Raw genomic sequence first — 19,372 nt, forward strand, 5'->3', positions numbered from 1 at the left:
CCTGACACCAAAAGCTTCATTTCCCCGTTACATTAACTAAATTTATAACCAATATTTTATTGCTAAGTAATTGAATATAAATACTGAATAAGTATTAATTTAGATTTATTGGTAGAATTTTATATAAATTCAAGTGCTTTTGCTTTGAAATTTTGAAGCTCCGAAGAGCCTTAAAACAAAACGGTTTACTTTTCAATAACATTTGCTAAGCATTATTACAATTAGTAACTGGCCAAAATTATCAACATGAAATTATGCATAAAAACTAAAAATTATTTTTTCTTATTTCTCAGAAAATAAATACCGAATAACTATTAATTTAGTGCTTTAGTTAAGGTAAGTAATAGTTAGACATTTATAAAAGAAAGCTGTAGCGCATAGAATTGTGAATGATTTTGCTTTGTATATTCTGAACTAATAACAATATAAACAAATGCGCATGTCAGCTTCATCACTTTTTCCCTTTTTCTTGTTAATCGCTTTTGTTGATTTACCTTAGAAGGGCGCGTTGCCAGAAAATCAATTGTACTCGGTTGTTAATGTTTCTATTGCCTGTAATTATTCATTTTCTTAAACGAATGTCTAGACATCAGTTATTTATAAATTAATTTTGGTACAATTTAAAGAAAAATATGACTAGTGAAAGATTTTATAGTCTTTTGAAACATATTTTTTGTAGTATTCTTTTTTTTAATAACAAAATACAGCACATGTAACACTAGAATTTAATTACTATGCAGAACAGCACTATTTTGGCACGTAATATCGTGATATCACCTAATATTTTATATATATANTCTTCCGGCTTTTCCATTTTTAATTTTGTTTTAATTAAAATTCTTAAATATTTTTTTAAATATTTCTTTTTTTCTTCTTCAAGGTTTTCTTCTCTTCTCATAGATCTTTATTATATTTTTCCATGTTTTCTCTGTCTATTTAACTTATTTAATGAGTTTTATATGCCTGTAACCTATGCGTAGTAAATAAAACTTATTATTTTTCTTAATTTTCCTCGTTATTCTCGCTTTTCTTTTTGTCTTTAGTATGATATATAAATATTTAAAATTTAATCAAGCCCTTAGATTAAATTTTTTTCTCGTATATTTTTTATTTATTCTAATATAAAAGTTTTTATATATCTTTTCATTTAAGAAAGCTTATTTAAAACAAAAATAAACAATAATAAATTAAATTTTACTTTATTAAATTAGAACTAAAAAATAGTCATAACATTTTGAAAAAATTTGAAAAATCATTGTTTTTCTTAATTTTTTAAAAGTTATTTTCAAAAAATCCACTTTTAGGGGGCCCCAAATCATTGGGGGCCCCAGGCTAAGGCCTAATGGGTAATCCGGCCCTGTGCATAAGGAATTCATTACCAGCATACTTCTACACTACACTCACCCATGGCCAATCACCAAAGCCCTATAAAAGTTGTATGCACATAAAAATTTCCATAAAAATAATTTTTAAAATTTTGAAGGCAATTAAGCCTTCATTTGTATGTACACAGCACGAAATAAAAATCTGGTAATCATCTTTTTAAATTTCTTCTTCATAATGACAGGAATATTGAATTACGGTATACCGATAGACTGATATTAGACATAGATCTGAAAACTTTATTACGAAAGTGAAAGGAGGCAAATTTCATCAACAGATGGAGCTACTAAACGTGATTAAATATAAAGCAGTTTTTCAAAATAACTTGTATTTGCAGCAACAGCGTGGAATATAACTTTATAATTTTACCTGTCTTACTTCGACGTCTGTTGAGGATCTTAGTAACTAATTTAAAAATTTGAAGGGAATAAATACTTTGAGTTAAAAAGCAAAAAGCAGAAAACTAACATTTTCTGATAATAATTAATTGAATTTTCAAACCTTTCATCATTTTTGGGCCACTTGATATTCGGCAGTACAGTATGTTACACCTAATGAATGGTCGAACTCTTAATTAAGCTGATAGCTTCCAATTCTCAACAAGCGGAAAGTCTTGTTTTAATGATAAAACAGTAATAACTCCTCATGATGGACCTTTTCCTTGTGATGATTGAGCTAATAACTTTCGGCTCTCAACAGGAAACGAACCTCTTGTTTTAATAATAAAACAGAAATAACCTCTTGTGATTGGCCGAAAAATAAAGCTAAAAAACGTGAAGAACATTAAAAAAAAAAGCAACACATTGTCTGTGAGATTTTTATTCAGGATATAGCTCAAAATGCTTGTTGGCAGGGCAATAAGCAAACAGGGCAAAATTCGCAAGGGCAATAAACGTAGCCACAACAGTCTAAGCAAAAAAATTTAATAACTAGCAGCCTTTGGTGACCAGCTAGACCATCCTTCAAAATTATCTTGCACAACATGCAAACTTTAATGATAATCAAGCCGAATGTACAGCACAACTGTATTTAAGTATCTAATTCCGCAATCCCCCCTCCAATTTAAACTCCATAATTACTTTTAAACAATACAATAACCAAATTTTTTCATCGTATAACTGTAGACATTGTTGATTTTCAACATTGACATTATTGATTTTCAAACCATGTAATAATGTCAAAACTCCTTATGTATTGAATTTTACCAGTAATTTTAAACCTGTCCGGCAGCTATTAAATCGCAAAAATCATCATAAATATGTGTTAGGGACATTTAAGTACAGCTGAGTTGCAGCCGAAGTATTAAAATTATTTCCACCTCTGTCTTGAGAAAAGATAGAAAACTCCATCATAATGCTCCATTACATGCTGCAGTGTGTGTGTATATACAGGGTTATTCATAATTCCCTCCGCCTGTAATCGCCATTTTTCTTTACTACAACTGGCTTCAGTGGTACATGTTACTGCCATCTACCGGCAACTGCTTAAATTAAAACTTGAATACTTTCCAAATAATTTCATTTGTTCTTTTTTGCCGTATTCGTCGTCGTTTTTTTACTATAACACTTCGAAACCCCGGAGGGAATTATGAATAACCCTGTATATATATATACTGTTTGTTGGGTTGCTATTATCTTCAGATTTTTTAACGATATTAAATTATATACTTTCAAAAAATGCTAAAATGGTGATTTTTTTAAAAATAATTCACCTATATAAAAATAATTATAAATAATAGCGGTAAGTCGTATTAATTTTCTCTTAGAATTTCTAACAATTATATGTATATAGTACTTCAAAAAGGTTAATAGTAACTTTTGCTTTTTTTTTAAAAGTAAACCATTCCAGTATAAATAATTATTAAATAATGCACAATGTGTTTTTTACTATTATCTCGGAGTTGACAACACGGTATATTTCTGAAATTTAGCCATGATCTTTATTTTAATTTTCTTTCAGTTTTGGTACACACGCATGCACGCTTGTGTGCTCAATTACATAAGTACGGCTTATATTCTTTTGTCAAGTAGAAAAACTTACAAAATTCAGAGAATATATATCCCGGGGTTACGACTTCGATCCCGCTACTTATCCCGCTAGACTTCGATCCCGCTACATATTTCAGAGCGTTTGGCGGGCGATGCTATTCGGACAGGGAGGCTCTTTTTCACTATAAACTTTTGGCGAAATAGGTGTTGTCATTTGAAAATTTCGAAATTCTGCCACAGTAATAGTTTCTTACAGTATTTTTAAAGCATACTTTACAATACCTTCATTAATCATTTTATTCCACTCTTTATCCTGTATTATACCTAAAATATACACTCTATAACAAAAGCATCGACGCACCAAGAAGCAATCATCTGATTGCTTTGAAATTTCGTATGCATAAATGTTTTGAATAGATATGGCTGGAATGATGCCGACTGTGGACGTATAGTCCTTAGCGACGAATCCCGCTTTCAACTGCGTCCTGACGATCATCGAGGACGTATTTGGAGACGCACAGGGCAGAGGGGGGATCCTGCCTTCACTATCGCATGCCACACCGGCCCTCAACAAGACATTATGGTCTGGGGTGCCATTTCCTTTGACAGCCGGACCCATTTGGTTGTCATTAGAGGTGCACTTACTGCACAGCGGTACGTTGACGACATCCTAAGACCTGCTTTGCTACCGTTCCTTTGGCAATGACCGGGGCTGGTTTTCAGCAGAATAATGCCAGACCACATACGGCACGTGTTGCTATGAACTGTCTGCAAGCTTGTCAAACTCTTCCTTGACCTGCGAGATCACCAGATCTCTCTCCCATCGAGCATGACTGGGATATGATGGGAAGGTGATTGCATCTGGCACGGAATGTTGATGACCTCGTTCGACAATTGGATCGAATTTGGCAGGANAAAAAATAATACACCTATATAAAAATAACTATAAATAGAAGCGGTAAGTTGTATAAGTTTTCTCTTAGAATTTCTAACAATTATATGTATATACTTCAAAAAGGTTAATAGTAACTTTTGCTTTTTTTTTTTAAAGTAAACTATTCCAGTGTAAATAATTGTTAAATAATGCACGATGTGTTGTTTTACTATTGTCTCAGAGTTCACAACACGGTATATTTCTGAAAATTTGCCATGATCTTCATTTAACTTTTTTTTTCAGTCTTACTTTTGGTACACATACATGCACGCTTGTGTGATTAATTACATAAGTAAGGCTTATATTCTTTTGTCTAGTAGAAAAACTTGTAAAATTCAGAGAATATACATCCAGGGTTACGACTTCGATCCCGCTGCCTCCATATTTCAGAGCGTTTGGCGGGATATGCCATTCGGCCCCTTTTCACTAACAACTTTTGACGAAATAGGTGTTGTCATTTGAAAAGTTAGAAATTCTGCCACAGTAATAGTTTCTAACAGTATTTTTAAAGCATACTTTATAATACCTTCATTAATCATTTTATTCCATTCTTTGTCCTGTATTATACCTAAAATATATTTCAACTTCATTATTAGTTGACAGGAAAAAACGAAATTCATTTGTTAAGTAAATCTTTATTGACAATTTATTGCGTTTTATGTACATAAACATCTTGTTGCTCGTACATGTATATACAAAGCTAACAATAAATGAACTGAAAAAAATTGCCGAATTAACATTGTGAAACTGTTTCTAAGTTAGATTCAGTTTCGTGTATTGAAGTGCCTGTAAACTTTCAACAATATTTAATCTTGAACAATACGTGCATTGGCAGTTAAAAAATAAAATGAGTTATTGATTACAATAAATCTGAAATGAGATATATTTGTAAAAAGAAATCTTAAAATAAACACAATAAAATTTTTCAATCAACACAAGAACACTTAATTACACAGTGAATTCTTTCAATACAAAAGAAAACTCTTTCAATAAATAAGAAAATATTAAAATAAAACAGAATAATGCCATATTATTTTTGTTTCAGTTCAAAAAAATGAAAATATTTTTGCTTTGCAAATGCAAATTTGATGAATTGACAAAAAATCAACTAATAGATTATTATTTTGAGAAGGCAAATTTAATGGAGAATTTACTGAATAAATTTTTGGGGTTTATAAGTTTATAGAAATATATTTTACTTACCAGGAAAAATTTCGGAAAATTTGAGCCAAATGCAGTAAAAATTTTAACTTCCTAGTTTATTATATAATTTTTATAAAATCACCTTCAAAAATTCAACTTATAATTTTGCGTTTTTAAAATTTTTATTTACTATAAGTTTGAAAATTTCTGATTTTTAATAATATGTATTACATACTAAGTAAAATCCTAATTTAAAAAAAATACAAACATTACTTTAAGTAAAATGTAAAAAAGTAGTTAATCTCAAATATTGTATAAATTGCATTCAAAATTCCTAATTACTCATTAAAATTAATTAAATTTTAAAATGACTCGTGTAAGTAATCAAATACCCTAAGGATAATCAAATATCGCTGCGAAGAATATTATATTAACGAATTTGTTATAAGCCTTAAATAATACAATAACAGAAAATTCTTTTCGTTATCGCTATTGGAGTATTTGTTAACACACTACTTCTTTTCCTTTTTTCGAGAAATAAAGGACAGATGTATTTTAATTTTCAATATATTAAGACTTTATATTTATTTAGGATTTAAATAAAGTTTCAGAAAGAAAAAATATTTTAAATACTCTATTAATTGAACGGACACTTTAATACTTATAACTAAAGGTGAAAAGACTATTTATTAAAATAGTGTACTTAATTAATACTTATAAAAGAAAATATGAGCACTTTTAATAACATTCAAAGGTATAGAAGAAACATTTTATATATTAAGCATACTTGTTTAAAATCAATAGATCTTCATTTAAAGAATTTAGCTGGGATAAAAATCTGCAGGGGAAATAATTTTTACCACCATAGAGTGTATTACTTTTGGTATTTATTTTTTGCAAATTAAAAACTTGAGCAAAGAATTAGTGCTCTCTCGAGCAAAACGATAGTTATTGTCAGAATTACATAAATTATTTTTTTCTTATAGCCGAATTATCGAATATAACATTTAATTAAACATGAATTGCAAAAATTTTTTTATCAGAATGTTTACAAAATGCGAATGCTTAAACAAAAATAACTGTTAGGTTGATTTTTTTTTATTTATTTTGCTTTGTGAATTGGAGAATGTTTAGAAAGAAATTTAAAAAATGTTCTGTTTCAACATTGACATTACTTTATTCAGTAATTTATCAAATACTAAAATATTACTATTATTTCACATTAATATTTTAATAAAGGAAACAACCTGAATCTATACCTGAAACTTCGTTAAGTGTACCAAATCTTGAAATTGATATAAATAAGGATTGTCCAAATAGATTATAAAATTATGCGTTCCCTGTTTATGTTCTTTCTAATTTTAATAAGGAGTTTTAAAAGTTATTTAAATTGATTTTTTTATTAGTTTTTGATAATTTCGTTATTAGAGCTCTAAATAAAGCTTACTTTTTTATATATTTCGATAGTAATAGGAATCAATGATAACAATTTTAAATTTTAGTAGGACTATAAATATTTTAAATAATATTTTTCTAAATATTATCACTTAATTTTACTTACAAACTTGCAAGAAAAAAGTTCTTTTTGATATAACACGAAATTATGATTTATATAGAATAATGATTTTGGCAAAATAATAACAAGTCGTGATCTTCGTTTTTTAACTTTGAATAATTAACTTGATCTGACAAATAGCTATAAAAGATTGTTTTAAACTTTTACCATATAGTAGAGACAACTGTTGATAAACTTTAACTCATTTAAAAACTTACTTAAAACAAACTTTTTAGTTTCCTAAGCAGAAACCGTAAACTTTAATTTATTTTTGTTTTCTTTTAATTGATTTTTCATTACGTTGGCTGTTTTGGTGATACCCGATTATAATGAGTTATAGAAAGACAACTTTAACGTGTAAGTAGGTGATTGGGTTGTAAAGTATATTTGATGATTATTGCTTTTGGCTAAAAAGAGGTTTTCAATTTTAATATAGCGTTGAAATTAAACTAAATGCGGACTGAGTTAAATTTTTAATTGAGTTTCCTAAACAAGGAGCATGACCTTCAACTATGAGAATAAGTATTTATCAACTTATTTTCTTTCTAATGATTAAGTATAAAAAAATTTATGAAGAATATTCTTAATAAAATAACGCTATGTTTTTAAGGAATAAATAGCATCTGATAATTCACAAAAGCCCTATAAACATAAAAATGCATTGGTCTTTTAATATGTAGTCGAAAGCAATATATAAATAAAAGAACATTGTTAAACTGGCAGTGTTATTTATAGAATATCAATATAATTTAACAAATAGAGGTTTAAAATATATGACAGTCATGATTACGATATAAGTCGTACTGATGTAAAAATGCTACATACAAAGTATTTTTATTTTAATTTACTCCGTTTTACAGTTGAGACACTGAGACACTTATATGAATTAAAAAAGTAAATATTCAAATGTGTTTATTCGAATCAGATTTTCGAATTAATGTGCAGTAATAAAATGCACTGAATTAGTGATTCAATTTGAATCACTTTTTCCATTTATAATTTGAATCAACAAACAGAATTAAATCATTAACATCGAACTACATTGCATTTTAATCTTTTATTTGTGACTTAATTAGAGATGGGTAGGATTTTGAATCAATGTTTTCGATATTCCTTTTAAGACATATTCATATTAGGACAAAATTCTGATTATAATCGTTTTGCTGTAAAAATTGTTATACGAATCAATGTTTAAATTCATGCTATAGACTTAATTCAGGATTGGTGTGACTGATTCGAATGGATTCAATTTGTTTGACAGATGAAAATTATGACACGAAACAATTAACCTAACGATTTGTTTTACCCATCTCTAACCAGAATGCTTTAACTTTTTTTTGCATCTGCGTCAACACAAAAACTTGGCAACGTTTAAGACTAACTTCATACACTGACTTACACAATAATATGAGTGAACGATTTTTTAACTAATTATTATTTCACGAGAGTCTACAATATTTAGAATAAAACATTGCCCACACTCAACATTTATTTGACGGAAAATATCAATTCGGAAATAGGTTTCCTCTTAATAAGTCAGCGCACAAAAAGTATTCTTTCTCAGTTTTATCACAAATTTCAAACTAGACAACAATGGCACTTGCGCAATCACAAAATTCAAGTTTTAAAACACTTTCTATTCAATTCCCGTTTCTTTATATATTCTCGAACCAGGTTTAGAAAAAAACCAGATAATTTTCAAACTCCATATTTTCAGTTCGTGACCAAGCAGAGAAGCTTGGCTCGTTTCGCATCTTTTGTTCTAAATCCTTGGCATAGCGTTTTGAAAGCAGGGCATCCTGGCGCTACTTTACTTTATTCTTTCGACGCCAAAGTTAATATTCGCTTGATAAATAACAATTTCTGCATGCTTAATGACTCAAATAAGGAACAAACTGATTATTTTTCTGCTAAGATTCTTTTTTGCATTTCTTGGCTTCATCTTTTCTTAGTTTTTGAAGTCGGCGAGCATATTTCAAATTAAATGTTCGGACAAATGAGTTTTTGTCTACTAAAAGCCTGCTTTCACGTTTCTTGTAAGTGCTGTCCGACATGCCCATTATGACGTATTCTTTTCCTTGGCGTAGTTTAGGACATCGACATGTGTCGGCAGACCAAACGTATTCCTTAGGTAACATCGAAAATTTGTTCTTGTAAGACTGAAGCACGTCTAGCTCGTATCTTGTTTCCCCGTTCAAAAACTCATAGCCAAGAACTTGAGCTCTGATTACTGCAAAAGAATATATGAACAATATTAATGACGAAAGTAACAAGAACAATATTCAAATCGTGTACTATATGAAATACTTACAAGTTAAAAAAAAGACTAAACTTGATTTAAAAATCATATAAATATAATAATTCAAACATGATTGGGCTTTTCTTGTTTTTGTTTTGGAGCAGTTGGGAGCGGAATTTATTGAATCGCTACTACGCGTGATAAATCAACACATCAGGGAAAAGAGAAAACCTCCGCACTGGCTACCACAAACAAGAAATCTGATTCTTTCGTAGTCTGAACGTTGGGACATTTTTCTTATATTTCTGTGCAATTAAGTAGTCTTATTCTTTCATCCATTGCGCAACTTATTTTCGTAACGTCGGACTACTAAATTAATACGTGTGAAGGGGTTCTCTCTCTTAGGTGTTGGATAAATATGGTATCATTACTATACATGGGAACACAGGCATGCTGCATGAACTAGTATTATACGAGAGTTCTAAATAAACTACTAACATACCTGAAAAGCATATTGTTATGGAGATGCAAGCAAAATTACATATTTTTTATACTGTCACCAGGAAAACCTTGTACCTTTCGCCAGATCTCAGAAAGTTGTAGGATGTTTGATATAAGGAGTTGTTAGTTGAAATAAGTGGCAAAGTATCTAACTACTCAAATCACGAAATCTAATATCTTGAAGAAGTTCCTTCAGCTTAGGAAAGAGTTTCTAATATCAAGGAGTTATGCCAGGTAAGTTCGGAGTATATTTTAACACCTGCCAAGACCTCCATCCCAAAAGATCTTTACTGCTTGTGCAACACGATAAGCATCGTTCATCTGTCCATTTCCGCATGAGTCAGTACGCGGGATGAGAATGCAGGATGAGAAGCCTTGGATGAGAATTACACATTCTCATCCAAGGCTTCAAATAGTCCTCGATAACATTGCGATTCATTTTTATCAAAAGCAAACCTCTATTACAACTTATCACTTCTGATTTCCTTTTTCAAACTTGAATTGGATTGGTAGAATCGACACAGTCTACTTCACCGGTACACAGGAACTACCACTCTATTGGATCGGCAGATTTATGTACTCCAAAAATCAACAAAAGTGTCAATGCCGATATCCCATTTGAGCATGACCAATCTTTAACGACTTTCTGGGCTTAGACTCCAGTAATAGTTAGTTACAAACTTTACTCACAGAATCTCGTAAATTCAGAACTTTTCTTCCAATTCTAAAGCACTCTTTAGAAGGAGTTTCATATTTTTAAAGAAATAATTTTTCTATTTTCTATTCTTGCAAAGGTTGTTTTCTAATTAGGTCAAATATATAAGAAATCACACAAACTGTTATTTTTTACCATTTTGTGCTAATATCAAGTTCTGCTTTGTAGCTTACATTTGTAAAACCATAAATACTCTAAAAAAATACATTGATTAAAATATGCAGATGCGTAACAAATCATACTTTCAAAAGTTAATGTTTCAAATTGTGTTTGAACTAAATGTTCATTGTGAAAATTTATATTATCTTTTTTGTTACTAACGAGATAGTTTCTGTCTGGACAGATAATTTCTGTCTGTTTAAGCGTTTTCTGCTTAGAAATTATAATATTAATTCTGTGATAATAAACCATATTAGAAAGAAATAGAGTATAATATCCATAGCTAGTTCAAATAATTTAATGTATTTAAATCAAAGCTAACTGAATTAAAAAAAATTTTTAAAGTACTCCCTTTTGCTAGATTGTTAAATTTTACTTTAACTTTGATTCATTTATATTTAACAATGGGAGAAAAAATTCAAATGACTTTTCTTAAGAATAAAATGTAAATCTAAATATTTTCAGACTTTTTAGGAAACAATAACTAAAACATGCAGAATCAATTCGCCAAAAACACTTAATTTTTAAACCAATTTATATTAAAATAAAAAATACTTTTTCCTATACATCACTTCCTTATTCGTCTGGTCTTAGCGTATTAACGGATCGTTGACCACCCTGGACGACTTGACTGAGATGATAAACCCTGCGGTCATTTTTATGAGACAGAGAAAAATCAAGCCAGAATTAGCTAAGCAAGGTCAGTATTTAATTGACTAAAAGCCAGATAAGTGGCTTGATACACCTGGTTTTCGAGACGTGTTATTAATTCTCGATGCTCAAAAACATACATGTCTGAAAACTTGTGAGAGCATCATTAACCAACTAATTGGTCGTGAATTTTATTTATGATTTGAAGAAGTTTCAATGCATCTCTTGGGAAGTATGGTTCCCTCAAAAGTAGATTAATTTTCTCCAATGAACAAGTCTAAAAATCACGCTAGATATTAGAAAATGTTTAAATGTTATTTGAAAAACAGTCTGTTAACATAAGTTAGGGTTGAAATGTTTTTTAATTGGAATTCTGACATAATAAGAAATGTGTATAAGACTAGTGTATTAAATTAATGCACGAATGCGTTACAAAACTTCATTTAGTCAAAAATTATTTCAGTGAGTTTGATTCAGTGAAAAGTAGCTAAATTTTCTTCAGTGAATAAGTTTGGAAATCACGCTAATATTAGAAAATGTTACTCAAAAACAGTCAGGCACGTAAGTTAATATTGAAATAACTGGAACTCTGATATAATAGGAAAATGTATAAAACTGGCGTATTGAATTAATACATGAATGCCTCATTTAGAGAACACTTTTTTTTTGCTTTTTTTCACAAAGTTAATGAAGTATCACAGACAGAAATATGAGTGATTAGCTCCAACTGCTGACTTTAAGAGTATGACCTGTTCCTTAAATAGTCACTAAATCCTAGGAAAGCAAATATTATCTACAAAAATGAAAGGTTAACGTAACCACAGAAGAAGGGTTAATAAATTTTTTAACAACTATAATTAAAGAATTTATGCACAATAATAAAGAAAGGGTCAGGTGTTTGGCTAAAAACAATGTTGCTAAACAGTAAAGGGAATCTAAAAGTCACTTAAAATAATGTAGAATACAGCTTAGAATAATGCTTTAGAATTCAAATATTTTTTTTTAATCATTAGAAAGTTAAATAAAAAAAATTATAAATAAATACATAAAATATTTTTACTTTGAATTATCTTTGGATAAACAAGTTTTATAATTATGTGTAAAACTTTTTTGATTCATTTTATTAGTTCCGAAAAAATGGTGGAATACTCAAAGAGTGAAATTAACATTAAGAAGTAAACATCAGAACAACAGAAGTAAAGTTAAAACATTTTTTTTAAATTTAAACTTGAATTTAAACAAGTCTAAAGTTTTTAAGTCAAAGTTTTAGTTTTCGCAATCGATTATGAAGCAAATGTCATTATTAATTAATGTTGAGAATAATTTAAATAACCATTAATTTAAACTTTAAAAACCAGCGAATATTAAATAGCTTTAATAGAGTAAAGGCATTATAGTAATAGCATATAACAAAAGCATAGGCAGTTTTACTACTTTTAACATTGATATACTACTATTTATAATGCATTGTATTATAGTATATATACATTGCATTATATTATGTATTATTCGATATCATTATTCATTGTATTAATTAATATCAATAGTATTATTCATTATTATTACTATTAACTAATTGATTAAATTATAAAAAAATCTATGACTGAAACTAGATGTTTTAAACTGAAATGAAGCAGTGCTGAATAAAATTCAATCGAAATCATATAATTAAATATGTGCTTAAAGAAAATTTGAGACTTAACTAAATATGGAATATAGAACAAACAAAATATGCAAAGAAATTTTAATCAAAGTTTTTCAATTAAAAGACTCAAAAAGAAATAGTATTTTTTCGTATCTTTATATTTTTGATAATGCATTTACTGCAACATTTTGCGAATTGAAAAGTTTTAATTGAGTTTTTATGAAAAAAAAGTTCTTTTTTCATAGTCAACGAAGAGAAGAGGATGGAGTAATTTCACCTTTCCTTTTGAATTAAAAAAACACAGCTACTTGTGAAAGGTAAGAAATTAATTTCATTGTCAAAAAATCGTCTGAATCATTATTTTTTGTTACGACACTTCTTTTACGTTTAAAGATAGAAAAACCTCGATTTAATTTAGTTAAAAAACCTTTTGATATTTTTTAACACATTCTGAACAATTTTTTTTGCGAAGAAAAAAAATCTACTTCTTGATTTGATTTGTGTAGCAGTTTCTGCATATAAATATTTTTTAATTATTTAAGTGTCAAACAGATATGAACATTTGAAAAATATGCTTCTAACATACATTATTATCTCGCTTTAAAAACTAATTTGATCTAACGTAAAAATAATTCAGAATGCTTTAACAGTTTAATTTACTTTTAGGTTTTTTATCATTCAAATTTATGAAATTTTTAACATCTAAGCACTGACTTTTAGAACATGAAATATCTAAGTAATAAAATCTTTTATAAAAGAGGCTTTTAACAACATAAAAAATCGATATTTTACTGCTGCTCTAATGCTATATTGTTTACAAAAGTTTTATCCTAAACAAGTCAATTTTTTAAACTTTCGAAAGATTTCATTATAATTTTTTTATGCAATATTTTTGAAAAAACAATTTTTAACAGAATACAGGCACGTTCACAAAAAAATGTGCTGAAGAATTAAATAGGCTTATAGAAAATGAGGTTCAAGTAAAAAAATGTGCGAACTCCTTATTCTTATTTAGTACAATTTTTTCGTAAACAGGTAATAGGAACAGGTAATTTGAATAAAAGCTTTTAACAAAGATTGAATTCAGATAAACGATTAGTAGCAAAATATTTTATTTTAAATTAAATGATTGAAACAGATTTTACATAAAAATATTAGAATTATGCTTTTTTATTTAAAAAAATGTGAGAAAATGGTAGATTTTAAATGGCATTAATAAAATTATTTATAAGCATAAATGTGATTTAAATTCTGATTTGATTAAAAAAATTATTAACATGATGTTCTTGACAATAATCAACAGTATTCATACTTTCACTTTTTATCTTTGCATATATACAAATGTATGTATAACATTCACTGATACTTAAGTTCGCAGTTGTGCAAAGTGGTAAAATATGCCCTTCCCTCGTCAAAAAATTTATTGATTTTTATTTCTGTATTTTTCCTGTATTCATTTACCAATTATGCGTGTGAAAATATTATTATGCTCTTGATTGGTTAACAATGAAAGCCTATAACATTTGAAAATTATTTTCAAACTTTGCAAAAAGATTTTAAAAATAAAATATTCCATAAAGGAAACAAATTTTTAAATCAGATGAGTTTTCAATAAAATTGCATATACTGGCTAATTCACCACAATTTTATGAATTGTGAGAAATTGTTGAAGTTCTTACCAAAATCGCTAGAACAAAAATGCTTCAGTTGATTACGAATCCTCTGACACGACTCACAACGACCTGCAAAAAAAAAGTATATTTACTTTTACAATAAGTGAGCATGCATTAATTCGCATATAAAATAACATTAAAAATTTCAGAAAAAAAAAATTGTTTCTGAGTGGAGCAACAAAATAAGATATAAAATAATATGCATATCAATTTTCATGCATTTAACAAGTTTGTATTTTGACTTTTGAGAAATTTACTTCTCAAATGAAGAATTATTTGGGCTTTAAAACAGACAAATTGCTTAAATATTTTAAAAGTTATTAAACTTTTTTAAAAATTGCCAATTTGGTGACATTTTTCCATCTAGATTGAAGTTATCAAAGTCATTGTCTAATTCTCAGTTTTTGCGAATTTTTATTCACCCATGTAATTCAGAATTAGAGTAAGTTTTTAAAAGTTAAAAAATTAGACCAAAAACGCTTCTCATTTTCACAAAACTGTGACTCTTCTCCATATTGACGATTGGCACTATTTTCAAAATAAGAACACAGCGCTTTTGCTTCAGATTGGCAAAACTTGACCTAACAGTCATAATTAACAGTTGCAAACTCACAGCAGTTGCAAAAATAGCACATTATTCGCAAAATAGCATTTCATATTACGACAGATCCTTCGAAAAACAGTCTTGACATGAAGACTTTTACAAAATATACGAGTTTCCCAAATGAAAAGTGGACTAGTTGAACGAACGAATAATACGAAAGAAATGGGAAATCAAAAGAAATTGCCATGGACATAGTAGCAAAAGTTCCATTGTTTAGGTAACAGGTGCCTTTGCTGTAGAAAGATTGCAGTTGATTCTGGATGATGCCCTGCACAGTTTCCTTCACTTGGTTGCAAAAATGGAAACGTGTCACGCTCTCTTAAGTGAACCAAAGATCTGGAAGTCACCGGGTGACAAATCCAGGCTGTACTGTGGGTGTTCCAACACTTCCAAAAGGAAGTTTTGTACTCTCGGGTAGGTTTCAAGGGAGCCGTGTGACCGGGCATTGTAATGAAAAAGGATTACTTGTTTGTAGGAAGATCTGGTTGCTTTTGATTGCTTTCTGTAGTTTCCCATATGACGTAGTTTCCGATAGATGTACACATTACGTTCCACAATCAGAAACCGTACTGCCGCGCTTTTTTGTGATCTGGAAGCATCCATGTAAAGCATGACTGTATTTCAATTAATTTTTTCTACCACAAACAGCTTTCACGCTTAAACGCCGTGGGCAGTTCGTAACTCCTGCCGCCATCTATATCCCAATTCGATAGTTACAGTTCTTTTCGAATCAATCGCACGTGTCCACTTTTCATATGAACAATCCTTATACATTTAATATTATGGAATATTGTAAAAGAAGCTGAAGAAAAACTCAATGGAATTTTTAAAAATTCATTTTTTATCTATAATTTTCTCAGTAACTAATAATTTCGAGCACAATTTCTTTTTCATACAATTGCATTATACTTTACGCAACACTGTTAAGTAATATTGGCGTGAAGTATGATTGATTTTATTTACATAACACAAAATATACCTGTTTTGAAATTTCACTTTGTTTACATTATCTGATGATAAGGAGAAAAAAAGTTCTGTAGATATCTAACATATTCAAATACAATACTTAATTTTATTAAGAATTAACAATACGAAATTTAATTAAGAATTAACAATACGAAATTTAATTAAGGTATAAAGCGTTACTTTACGGAAATGGAATTTCAACTATAAATTGACATTCTATCTGATCGTATATTGATTGAAAACCCAAACATGCATTAACTCGCTGATGTAACCTCTGTTATTGGGATTCGAAATATGTCGTTATAGAAAAGCGCTGGAGTAGAATGTTTCTTGATATATATAACTCGGCTTTTACTATGTCACAAAATATTTATTGAAGCAAGAATTATAACCACTGAATAAAGCTCTATGAAATATTTATATCTTATCATATTCCCTTGTAAAAATAACTATTTAAATTAATCTAATCTGGTTTTCAAATATTTCCCTGAGCATTAAATTTTCCTTTTTTAATTTTAACGATGAAATACAGGTTACAGCTAAAAAATCCAGTCGCACTGCTGAGAAATAAATAAAAAAAGAACGTCATTTTAAAAATAAAGCATTTAAACATGAATTTTTAAAAACAATAAAACGCTTATCAAAAATATCAAGGTCTTAAGCTTGCTGAATAAAGAATGTTGCAAAATCTGTATAAAGACATTTTTTTATATAATTATACTTAATAAATGAGCTTGCATGTTTTTTTTTTCATTTCATACATTATAAGTCCTTAAAAAAACTGATTCTTATTTAAAATGTCAGAGAAATCAAATTTTTTAAAATTTTATAGAAAAATAATAAACAAGACAAATCTCGATGACATTCAACTGATTGAACATCAAAAATGTTTGGTAGTCTAGAAACCGAAACATAATGAAAACATTACGCTTTGTTGTTTTATAATATAGAAAATTTAGTACATGCGATATGCAATGCTTTTTTTATTATTATAGGAGGCATTTCAGGTAATGCTGCAATATTACAAGTTTGGACGACTAAAAGTAAGAGAAAAAATTTGAAAGTTTGTGAAAAAAAAAAATTTCCGTTTTGCTAAATGCAGTGGCTATTCCACCGAGCTGTCGACTTTTGACAACAGCGCCACTGTACAGGAATTAATCAGAACGCTTAACTTTAAGTCGGGGTAGGGTAAACTCGGCAGTAGCACTTAACCTTAATACCAATAGTGCAGAATATACTGCGTAAGATATACTGTACAAGTACAGTACTGGACAAGTAAGCTGGGCAATAGTACTCGCATCCCATTGATCATTCCAACAGTTAAAAACAATAAACGACAGTTTTTCATTTACTAATACTCCTTAATTATTTTTGAGAAAAACTTAATCAGAAGTACTAAAAATTCTTCATACGAAGAAAACGTGATCCCACGCAACCGTGGCCGCCACGATTAACAAAACAGAAAAAAAATACATAATAAGTCATAATCATAAGTCATAAACATAACCCGTGCTGTGATTGGACGAAATTTGCTTTGGCCTAATAAAATAAATTTTATTAAACAGAGTTATTATTAAATTAATAAAAAGTCCTTTGAACAGAACTCTTTCTTTGATTGGACGGAATTTGCTCTGACACAATAACAAAATAAATTTTATCTAACAGGCTCTGACAATAAACACTCCGCATGTGAAAATAGCGCTAAAGTTTTTTTTCCAGATACTAGTCAAAAACTGGCATCTTGCACAGAGCTTAGGTAAAGACTTGAATGCTTTATTAGGAAATGGTAGAATATTGGTTAAATGGAATTTCGATTGCAATATTCCACCCTCACTGACGCAAAAGCGAGGCAATAGAAAAGTAGTTAATCTGTGAAAAATTCGTCCTAAGTGCTGTTCTAAGATGCATTACGAATAAAAAACCAAAATTGAAAAAGATTGCGATGAAGTTTAATGTCGTAGTGTTATTGCAAATTAGACTTTCGGTTAGAAGAGTCTCGCTGATGGAAAGAAATTTTAAGGTGTGCCTAAAGATCAACGGTTAGGTAATGCAACCAAATAATATAGGCGTCCCCATAATAAAACAAGAAAATGAAACGAAGTCAGTTAATGAAGGGTATTAAAAAAGAACACAAAATTCAATTTGGGTTCTTCAGAACTTCATTAATCATGAATCAAAAATGAATTTGTAATAAAATGACATTCTTTCGTTTTACAAGAAGTTTTATTGCCTCTTCTTATGCCCAGAGCCTAAAAGAACACAATATATTTCCGAATTATTTAACAGAACTCGCTTTATTCAATACAGATATTTAAAGGTGCTGTAAAAGATATTCTAAATCTAATTTAATTCGTTATTTAGAATGTAGTAAAACCTTTTGATTCTATAGTCCGTTCAGCGGAAAGATAGACTAGATTTAAATTTTAAAAAAAACGGTGATTTGTCAAGTTCAATCAGCGATTAAAATAAGCACTTTAACTTATTTTTATGCTTTAATTTTTTTAATTAAAAATCCATTATTTGCGTTTATTAAAAAATTGGTAATTGTTAGCTATGTTAAAATTTATGGTTGGATTTTACACTACCATTTCATTTTTTTGTATCATAGTCTTATTAGCAGGCATAATAATATAAAGTGAATCAGTTTGCGAGTGGTTTACAACCATTTGAACACTTAAAAATATTAATTTAATGTTTAATTGCATTTAGTTAATTAAGAAATGTAGTTTCGTTGCATTTGAAATAATAATTCAGACAGACAAACAGAACGATTTCATCTGTAATATCTTTTTAGCATAATTCTGTGGGAAAAAAATGCTAGACAAAATCCTTAAAAGTGACAAAACTGACCAAGACAACTGACCTAGTAACCTATTTGTTTACATTTGGTCTATCTTTTCTGTGAACTCACTATAATAGTACTCCAGTTTGAATATTCAGATTTTTTAAATACTGTTTTATGACGTAACCAATCAAATTTATAAACACTAAAAGAATTTATTAAAAATTGGGCGACCCTTTTTATTGAAATCTAATTTTTTATTAAATTATTTCAAAAATGAAAATTAAATATTTACTTGAAATACGTTAACTGGCACGAGAAACAAGATTCGCAATAAAATTATATTTTCCTTGCATTAATTCTAATTCCTTTCATTCTAGTTCTCCTGTTCGAAGAATACTTGGATTTTTATTACTGTTTGTCACGACTTTCAC

General features: G+C 28.9%; 1 protein-coding gene across 1 annotated transcript in view; it reads right to left on the reverse strand.

Annotated features, from left to right (window-relative positions):
* Positions 1 to 4,920: 4,920 nt before the first annotated feature.
* Positions 4,921 to 19,372, reverse strand: part of LOC107457579 (uncharacterized) — a gene marked incomplete in the record, with an annotated part of 324,266 nt that continues 309,814 nt past the window's right edge. Inside the window, 2 exon segments of the mRNA XM_043039022.2 lie at positions 4,921 to 9,233; positions 14,593 to 14,655. Coding sequence (XP_042894956.2) covers positions 8,914 to 9,233; positions 14,593 to 14,655 — 383 coding nt within the window.

This window comes from Parasteatoda tepidariorum, chromosome 7 (genome assembly GCF_043381705.1).
Source record: "Parasteatoda tepidariorum isolate YZ-2023 chromosome 7, CAS_Ptep_4.0, whole genome shotgun sequence".
NCBI lineage: Eukaryota > Metazoa > Arthropoda > Arachnida > Araneae > Theridiidae > Parasteatoda > Parasteatoda tepidariorum.